The 10,371-nt window shown below is 39.1% G+C and overlaps 1 protein-coding gene across 1 annotated transcript; it reads right to left on the bottom strand.

Moving 5' to 3' along the window:
* Positions 1 to 553: 553 nt before the first annotated feature.
* Positions 554 to 9,914, bottom strand: LOC133981597 (ras-related and estrogen-regulated growth inhibitor-like protein). Its single transcript, XM_062420371.1, has 5 exons — positions 9,863 to 9,914; positions 6,678 to 6,734; positions 5,999 to 6,072; positions 2,284 to 2,447; positions 554 to 1,081 (listed from the first exon to the last, which is right to left on the bottom strand). The coding sequence occupies exons 1-5, from the start codon at positions 9,912 to 9,914 to the stop codon at positions 796 to 798; spliced, it is 633 nt and encodes a 210-aa protein (XP_062276355.1). The 3' UTR covers positions 554 to 795.
* Between the last annotated feature and the right edge of the window lie 457 nt (positions 9,915 to 10,371).

The raw sequence follows: 10,371 nt of genomic DNA, 5'->3' as shown, positions 1-10,371 counted from the left end.
TCAGACTTGCATGCCTCCGTGTTATGATTTTATGATTTTGTGTCTTGAAGAAGGAAGAAGAGTTTCAGTCTGATGAATGAAAGGAGAAAGAGGAAGGAGAGAAGCTGATTACTGCAATTCAAAGCTTGTAAGTTTGTAACCAAAAAAAACCCCAATAAACCTGCAAGAAATTATGCTCAGAAAGAAACTGGATTTATTCTTGGTGAAAAAAAGTTTGCGAAGCTATTTAACTTCAATACTGTTTGAATACCTGCATCTGTACCAAAACATGAGATAACTAAGTCTTATTTTCTTACGGTTTAATTGGATATTTTCTGACTTAAATTATAATTTTGATAGTTTCAGTCCATATTTCAAGTTCTTCTGTGACTGAAGAAAATTCTGAACTGCTGCTGTACCAAAACACGAGGTACTGACGTCTTATCTTCTTTACTGTTTAATCAGACGTTTTCTGATTTAAATCATAATTTTGATAATTTCAGGCCATATTAAAGTTATTCTGTGACTGAAGAAAATACAGAACTAATGCTTTTTAAAACTTTTGCTTTTTTGCAAAATAACCCCTCAAAGCAATCAAACATGAAAGTCAAAGCTAAAAGCAGCGAAACTATGAAAAAAACTTTCTTCTGTACATTTGGTAGTTGCAGTCTTAGAGACATCATGCTATCCTTTCACATAACCATCCATGTTGCTCACAGTGTGAACACACACAGGCTCGACACAGCCTGTGACCTCCTGGCCAGTTCCCTTTAATAAAGGTCCATATACACAACCTCCAGTCCCTTTCTGGAGCCATCACACTGACTTTCTCCTCTTGCCGAACACATTGTTGATGAGCTTGGCCATAGATTTAGACCCGCTGTAGCGGCGTCGGTCAGCACGGTATTTCAGGTGGTCCATCACCTGCCGGATGAGCAGGTTGAAGAGGCCGGCGATGTCCTGGTAGCTCTCAGATGCCGAGACCTCCTGGAATTGACATCGGTTCTCCTGTGCGAGGCAGCGGCCCTCATCCTCTCGCACCTGCCTGGCGTGACACAGGTCCTGTTTGTTACCCACCAGACAGACAGGAACCCCCAACTCCCTGAAACCAAGACATACTCTTCTGATTAATGTGGACTATTCAGCCTCATGTGTCTTCATGTGATGATCAACAGTATATTCAGTTTTACATGGGAAAAACTATCTGGCACCAATAAGTTAAAGTGTATTGTTTATTTCAGTTTTTTATTAATTATACAACTTAAATACACATGTAAAGGTCATAATAAAAAGTCCTTACTTTTAAAGTAAACCAAAACAGGTTTATACTGACCAAAAATGCGTAGGCTGGAGCCTGGAGCCTTTGCTTATTACACCTACCCTTTTTACATTAATTATTTTGTACAGGTCACTTTAGATTTATACACTGAAAATGAGAGAAGAGGTTATGGAGCACTTAAATAGAGAGGTATATAGAACTTCTACTGTATCTGTCTGTCTATGTTATGAACTTGCTTTTAACTTTATTTACCTGTAATTTTATGCTTCATACAGCAAATGCTCAGAACATATTGTACCTATCTCATGTACTCTTCAATAATGACTATTTTCTCTTGTTCTGGCAAATAGTACAAAACCAAACAAACAAATGAATCTGTTCAAATATTTTATTGACTAGTTGATTATTTGATTGGTCTAAAAAAAGTCAGAAATTGATTAAAACTGTTACTGATTCCTACGTGACCGTCTTCTATGGTCCTGACTAATATCCGACAATCTAAGATTTTCAGTTTATAGGACCAGTGTGTAGGATTTAGTGGCGTCTAGTGGTGATTGCAACCAAAGGAATACCCCTCTTCCTCTCCTTCCAATCGTATAGAAGAACCTGCGGTGGATACAAAACTCACGAAAAACATGAAAGGCTCTTTCTAAAGCCAGTGTTTGGTTTGTCCATTCTGGGCTACTGTAGAGACATGGCAGACCTTCTCCCTATGTAGATATAAAGAGCTCATTCTCATTCTAAGATAAGAATACTTATTTTCATTTTTGTTCATAGTCTAATGAAAACATACCTAGAGGATATTATATTCTGTGAAGTCTGTTCTGCTAGAACGCTTTAACAAATTCCACCTTTACAACTAAAGAAACGAGAAAATTATTTACTTTTGAACATTTTATGGATAAAATATCACCAGAAACCATTTGACATAAGAGGACAACTGATTTTGTGATCCTCCAAACCCCACTGTGACCTTTTTATCTCTGTCCACACTCTCATTCACAGCATAATTAAAATACCCTCACTGTGATGCTTCTGATCCTTTGCAGTTATCCATGCGTGCCTCTCGAATCTGCTGCAGGATGTTCTTGGCATTGAGGAAGGAAGTGCGGTCGCTGATGTTGTACACCACCACAAAGCCGTCTGCCCAGTCCACCGGCTCCTCCAGTATACACCTGGCCTCTGAGCTCTGCCAAGGAAGACACATAAATGAAATCCTGAATATATTCTGTATGGCTTGTTTTGTTCTTTAAGGAGTTATAAACTCATCAGAAAGAGGTTTAGATTGGCTCACTGGCAGCTTGGTACTTGGAAACTTATTACCATTGGGAATGTATTGCTTTGCTGCAGAAATATAATATGAGGAAAACAAAATAACAAAAATATAAGCACTGAAATATGGTAACTTTGTGATATTAAACACTTTAAGCCCCCCTATTTACCATTTTAAAAATGATTAGGTGTAAGCATTTGTGTGTTTATTGACATAAAGTCTGTGTACATCAGTATTTATTACTTCTCTTATGAAGATATTATGCAGGAAAAGTGAGAATACAGTGCATCTGCATTTGGGACCGAGGCAGCCAAATGCACACCATCAACATATGCTCCAAGCCACCAAGCAATGAAAATCCAACATCTCAGGGAAAGACTCAAGTTGCTTAAGAGGCAGTACAAGATGGCAGAATAAATCGAGAAGGTCGGCTTTGCAGATCTTTGGGCAATACTCAGGAAGGAGCTACAGAAAGCAGAGAGCCAGAGATTTAAGGCAAGAGAGAGAGGGCAAGAAAGAGAGTGGCATTCCTGACCCACTGCTTCAAGTTGACTAAGCAGCTCCTTGGCTACAAGAGGACCGGCCGCTTGACCTCCACCGTGTAATGCATTGATAACACCACCAAGGCCGGCAGCAGATTTCAATCTGAATGAGCCCAACCTCAGTAAAGTGGAGGAAGGGATGAATAGGGTGAGATATTAGCTTTGCAGGCCAAAGTGGAGAAAAAAACTACTCAGAGTTATTCCACCGGCTTTAGAGGGCTCTGAAGCTGATCTTTAGGAGAGGGAAGATTGCCCAGTCAGACACGCATGAGGGAAAGTGGAAAGATCCAAAAACAGTCTCAACAATCTCCTCCTCCCATAGAAAACAAGATTTTCTTCAGCATTGTGGCCAAGAGACTCCAATTTCCTGCTGAGTAACAACTACAGTGACACGTCAGTACAGATGGGACCAACGCCTACGTTTAATACCAAATGAGCATGCAGAAACAGGGTGGCCCTCTCAGTAAGTCTAGAGTAAGGCAAACACCCATCAGAGCCTTCATGGATGACTTTAGGGTGAAAACAACAACAGCGCCAGAAGCCAGGTGGATCCTCCAGGGGTAGGAAGGGGAAGTTTCAAAGTCCCGATCTTTGGATCCAAAAAGAGGGAAGGTTACTTACAAGTTCCACTCCAGGTTGGGAGAGGACCAGATCCGATCTGTCATAGAGAAACTAGTGAAGAGTCTCAGGAAGGTCTTCAGCTGCTTGACCTGAGCAGCATTGGCCTGTACGTGAACAGCAATAAGCTTAGGTTCCTGTTTAACTCTGTCAGGTAGGAATTCATCATGGCACCAGCACAAGAACACCTGCAGTACACAGGATCGAGGGATATTGAAGTGTCCAGTGCAGGGATCTCCATGAGGATGGGGAGGGGCTGACGAGGCAGTCCAGCAGGCAGAAGCTTGGCTGAATCACAAGGCCATTGCGTGGGAGTGTGGATCAGGTCAGAGCCAGACGCTAAACATCAACCCGATATGATATAATAATAACAGGTAATGGAGCATAATGTCACCTGGCAGGAGAACTGCCATTTTTTGCACAAAATGACTGTGTTTTTGTGGATTTTGGCACCCGTCACTTATACTGAAAACGCATTTGAAGGGGATCTTTAAATAGCCAGTATAAACAGGAGGAAGGATCACAGCCAGAAAACCTCTTTTAGTGTTCATTCAGGCACCTGGCCGTTGTTTTAAAACAGACTTGTAAAACTGTGAACTTATCCTTTATGTACTAATGTGGCAAAGTGTATGCTGAGGATGATTTAAACAAATAAAAGGTTAAAAATGCACAAAACAAAGATTTTTTTAATGCATTGTTTCCAAAAATATGTGACAAAGTAAAAAAAACTACTTCTGATTGGCAGGCAGAACACGTCACCCATGGCTCCAATAAACATTTTAACTACTCTTCAAAGTTGGCAGGGGACATATATTTAACTGCAGGTAACCATAGCAACAGTACTTCTGCTTGTTGCTACGTTACCAGATTAATCTAAGTGTTGAAGCAGACTTAACCACAAGTTTAACTGAATGCAAAAAACTTTTTAAAAATGATTTTTTTTTTTACAAAACATACCTTTTTTTAGATGGTTTATATAATAATGCACAGCAAGGTGCTCTGACACAAAAAATAAGGGATTTTAGTTTTGTAGGATCCCTCTTGATCTCACTGCCTTGCAACATTTAACTTTAATTTATGACATATCAGAAATATATTCAAGCAAGAACTTCACATTACTCCATACATTACTCCATACATTGCCTTTTGTATGCACTGTGCTGTAAGTATACTGTGTATTACACTTCTTGCAGAGCTCTTTTTACCACTACTCTGAACAACGTCTGCAGAACAAGAATAGGGCTAAGTTTTAGTGACCTTGAGGAGAAGTAAACAGCGTAGGAAGGATGAGGGGCCCGAGGACATGCCTGAGCTCTCAGCATTGTAAAAACCCACTCATTCCTCTTGCCTTATTGACTCCACAGGTTTTTTCTAAGCAGCATAGGTCAGAGGAGCAGGACATCAGCAGTGTTACAGTGAGTTTAACTGATAAAGACAATGAGTGGCTCTTGTTCTGCTAAGCCTGAGGGTATTCCAATAAAACACTCACTTTGTAGTAAAAGGCCTCTTTGGTCTTGTTGAAGGAGAAGTAAGAAGGTTGGTGTGGCTCTTTTCTTCAAAGAGACAGTCATTGCCACACATCGCCTCGGGATACTCTCATAAATCGCTTTGGATTCCCAACTTTATGTGCAGGACGAATCGTACACGTGCCGACCCAAGGTAAATATCAGATCGCAGTTCTTTCCAGGTCATGAGCATGAACTGCAGTTTCCCCCGCAGACTGGAGACGGTCCAGTGTTTTACTGTTGTTATGTGAAACCCTTGTAGCTCCACATCCAGACATTACTATGTTTTCGCTGAAAGGTTGTATTATATTTGGTGGATTCAGAAAATTCTACCATACTTGGTCTTTAAGAATTCTTTCAACAACAGTGGATAAACTGAAAGATATTAAAAATTATAGGAAAGCTTCACTTTGACCAGCATGGGGACGACAGGCATTTCCTCAACAGTGAGGAGTTATAGACATCTTATATCAGGAAAGATATCGTCATAGGAAAAATGAATGTTGATCGAAATCTGGCCTCTAATTGTTCACAATCACTCAACTGAATATTAAATTTACCTTTCATGAGGGTTGATTATAGGTTCTTGAAAAGACATCAGTCTTAAATATTCATTTGTTAAACATATTCCTTTATTGGGTCAACAATGCAAGCCAGGAAACACTGAGTATACTTTGAGTCCAGCTGATGAAATGCAAGAGGAAACAAAGGACTGTGGGCTCTGCTTTTCTAATAAAAAACACAATATAGAGTTAATCTATTCAAAAGTTTAGATACTTTAGTAATATTACTCATGTTGTACCTGAGAGCAGGGGTCAAAAACTTCCAGATTCAGCTGCCTGCCATCGATCGACAGCCTTTTATGATACAGGGAGTCTGCAAAGAGGATTAGAAATGGTCAAAAATAAATAACCTTTGCAATATTGATTTAAAACATTGAATGATGTCACACATTAATTACACAAATCTCTTTTTCTATTGTGTGTTTTATGCTCTCTTTTTAAATCATGCATGAATTTATAGATATGTTAACTTGAGTTCAACTTGGCCTGATGTTTTTAATTGTTCAGATACTTTTTTAGAAATAACAAATAACAGGAGGTGTATTTGGAAATTGACATTCATCACAGAAATTTGCACGAGAAGGTTTTTTTTTTTCCTTCAGTATTTTAAAGGAATAGTTCAACATTTTGGGAAACAGGCTTGTTTTCTTGCTGACAGATCGATAAGAAGATTGATACCATTACAGCCAGTCAGAGTGGTATCAATCTTTTCATCTAACTCTCAGCAAGAAAGAAATAAAGTTTAATTCTCAAAATGTCATACTATTTATTTAAGTCCATGGATGCTCAGGTAAAATGTATGGACCTCCGAGTGGCTGAAAAGGAACATCAGTGGTGTCCGCTGATACATTTTATGCTTTTGGACCAAAACCAAACCTTCACCAAAAGCCTCATTTCATCAAATCTGGAAACACTTACTGGCATTTGAGGCATATTCGCCGATGAAGCGTCTGGTCAGGAACCGCACAAGGACAGCTGGAGGAAACAGACGAGATTGAAAACAACTAAATGAATCAAGGCATCGTTATAGTCATCCCTCACAGGTGGCAGCAGTGGGGGGAAAATGACTCTCATTCACTCCTGCAGGCGCAACACCGTGCCAACAGTCTCTGGGATTGGAGGGGTGAAACTGTAGCCTCATATTAAAGGGGCTGCATTGCTTTGCTGGAAGGTCTGCGCGCATACTTGGCAAGCGGGATGCTGTTATATTTCCCCTCTTTGCTTCGCCTCCAGATTGTGAGCAATACATAAAACTGACTGTGTGAGCCAGTTTTGATCCCACAGACAATCAGTTTCAATTAAAGGCTGAAATTTCGAGTGCTGAACTCTGCAGCACTGTTGCTGATGGTGGTCAAAAGCCTCTGGAGGGGTTATACTTAGGCAATAGAGAGACATAAATATGGACATATAGTACAACAGGTGCAGGAAATAAAATAAAAAAAGCAAAGGCAATGCAATATGCAAGACATTAAGATACATTAGTGATATTTCTTGGGGAGTTCTTCATGCTGAAATGGATATATTTGGAGAGCAATGAGCAAAACATACATGGACACATACATGCACATGCACACACAGCATCTCCACAGTAACAACTCTGATTCATCGCCAGGCAGTGAGAATGGAGACATCCCATTGTTTTATGAAGCTCTTACACAGCAAGGAGCCAGTGAGTCTCAACCACCACCAAGGAGACTGAACACTGATAAATGCAACCAGACGCCAAGCAGCAACAAGGGTCCTATAACTTCCACCTCCGCGTGCCTCTGCAGCATTTTTTTTTTCACTACAGTTTAAAAATACAACGTGGAATGTGCTTGACCTCGCAGATTTCAGGTACGGTCACATTAACTGTTGAAAGTCATGGAAACACATTACTTGAAGTCCCCGTTTCTATTTTTTACAGTCATTGTATAAACTGTTAATAAATGATCTACGACACACTATAATGTAGTTGTAATCACATTTAAGTGTTTAATAAACCGTGAGCCGGTGAATAATGAGTGACATTTGTAATAATATAAAACATGTCTTCATAAGATAAACTGTAATGGTTGACACTAAGTGGTTACTTAAAAATGTCATTATATCTGTTAACAACTACTTTATATGCTAGTAATAATTTATTAAACGTTTATATTGCTTATGAATGCTGAATATGGGAACTTAGAGTAAAGTGTTATGCAGCCAAATAGGCTATAGATCTTCTTTTAGATATCACCAATGTGAACAAAGTGAAAAACGCTGATCTAGTTAGTCACAATATAAACTAATTTAGTGGTGGGTTATTTTAGATTGTGTACAGAAAGAGCGCCAATTCAGTGATAAGCCGTAATTTCCTTTCTTAAAGGGAATTTAAATTTTACAAAGGTTTCTTAAAGGCAGGGATTCTCTATAAAAACCTCAATGAATAAAGCCAATAAATGTTTTTTTCTCATCATATAATATGAAACTGAAGCCCATGGTGAAAAGGGAAGTTGAGTTTACATGTAAACAAACAGCTGTGACTGGCTTAATATCCTAAAACAGGCTAACTCAGCCTGTCTGTTTATTTGACTTTTTTATAAAACTTTTTTCACTTTAGGTACTTTTTTAACGATTATTTTTAAGGTCAAGACTGAACTTTAACGCTAATTGTTCGCAGTTAAGGTTAATTAGCTACAGTAACTGTGCAGCTACAGCAGGTTCATCTATAGGTACGTCCATAAGCCTCAGCTTTCCTTTAAGAGAATGACAGGGAGGAAGAAACAGAAACATATACCATTATTAAGATAGACCTGTACAGATTACGGTGTGTTACAGTTATGAGCAGTATCAACCGGTTTTTGACCAGAAAGTTACAAATCTGTGGAGCTTCTAGTAAAATGTTGTGCGCAGTGTTTTCCCTCAAAAAAAAACCTCCACACAGATTTCCTGGATAAATAAAAGTTTTTTTTTAAACCCAAAAAACATCGCCCCCATACAGAGCAGATCATGTTACATTATTCAGTCACCCTGGAGAGTCAGTAAAATATCAAAACAATGACACACACAGCATTTAACCAACCAGTGGTTTGTCTATGACAACATCTTCAATGCTGTTTTGGAAAGTTTTGTCTAAAGTATTTATACACACTCACTCTCAGACATTGAGACTGAGCTGATTTTAAACTCCACTTTCTACATCTGTGATCAACAAACAGCACAGAACAGTCACAGCTTTTTCACAGAGTCTCTGATAAGATTGAATCCTGCCACAAATATGCAGGATAAGATCATGCAGTAATCAGTGATATGGATTTTTGAGTGTACGCATTTCATATTTTCCACTAGTTTACCTCAGATGACTGTGTGTTGTCACATCTAAACAAACTGGAGTCACCAAACCTACAGCTGCTTAAAACTCATTTACCTGGAAGAGAAACCACGAATGCTAACTAAAGTATAGCTACAGTGCAGCAATTCAGTCAGTTAATTGATTAATTGATTGATAGAAAGTTAATAAAACAGATCAGATAATCATTTGATATTAATTTGATAACACTTTAAATAAGTAAAAATGCTCGCATTACAGGGTTTCCAGTGGATTTGCTGCTCTTTTCTGTTTTAAATTCGTATAATATTCAAATATGTTTGAGCTCTGGACAAAATAACTAGATTTTTCACATCACCTTGAAATCCGTAAACTTTTAATCAACACTTTGGAATATTTTCAGGCATTTTGTTGACAAAATCATTAGAAAATAATCTGCTCAAATGTGTTAGTTACAGCATAGAAATGAGGTGTGTCTTCTTTTATACTTTTCTGGAGGCTCAGTACACTTGTAAACTACCTACATGTACTTTTTACTCAAATAAAGGTATAAAAAAAAAAAAAAGTCAAACACTACTGTTGTGTTTCAATACACAATATAAGGAAGCGTTGTACGCCTAAAACACTGATTTATTATGCACCAAAATCATATATTTACCTTTTGAAAGACTCTTACACACTGTCATCATAAAATAACAGCAGCCCCTTTTTCAAATGACATCATATACAGTACAATGCTGTTGACTGATGAACCACAGGTGTATTTTTTCTTTAGCTGCTGGAAATAAAAAAAACATATTCAGACCCTCACCTGATTTCCCAGCCCCCTGGCTTCCCAGCAGGGCCAGTTTGATGTCGTTCATGCCTGCGCTCTGTCAGGTCCTCAGCTGGCTCTCTGGCTGCAGCTCTGTGTTGTGTCTGCTATCTGGGTAAGCGTCGCCACACTAAATGCTCCTAACAGTCCAAAGCTGGATGGGAATACAGGACTGCCCCCCTTTTTCTCTCCCTCTCTCTCTCTCTCTTTCTCTCTCTCTCTCTCTCTCTCTCTCTCTCTCTCTCTCTCTCTCTCTCTCTCTCTCTCTCTCTCTCTCTCTCTCTCTCTCTCTTTCTCTCTCTCTCTCTCTCTCTCTCTCTTTTTTTCTCTCTCTCTCCCTCCCTCTCTCTTCAAAGGGCTGTTTCACTTTTTAAAAGCCAGAGGGAGAGGCAAGAGGGGAAAACAAGTGCCCCCCTCCTCTTGCTCTCGCCTCTCTTTTCACTATCCCCGTTTCCTCTCTCTCTTTCTGTCTCTCTCTCTCTCTCTCTGCCTTCTGTACCAAGCTT

Source organism: Scomber scombrus, chromosome 6 (assembly GCF_963691925.1).
Source record: "Scomber scombrus chromosome 6, fScoSco1.1, whole genome shotgun sequence".
Classification (NCBI taxonomy): domain Eukaryota; kingdom Metazoa; phylum Chordata; class Actinopteri; order Scombriformes; family Scombridae; genus Scomber; species Scomber scombrus.
This window is presented reverse-complemented; position numbering and strand designations above follow the sequence as displayed.

Coding starts and splice junctions, on each gene's coding strand:
- LOC133981597 (XM_062420371.1), bottom strand. CDS start 9,914: ATGAACGACATCAAACTGGCCCTGCTGGGAAGCCAGGGGGCTGGGAAA. Junction 6,735..9,862: donor CCAGGGGGCTGGGAAATCAG/GTGAGGGTCTGA, acceptor TGTTTCCTCCAG/CTGTCCTTGTGCGGTTCCTG. Junction 1,082..2,283: donor AAAGGATCAGAAGCATCACA/GTGAGGGTATTT, acceptor TCTTGGTTTCAG/GGAGTTGGGGGTTCCTGTCT.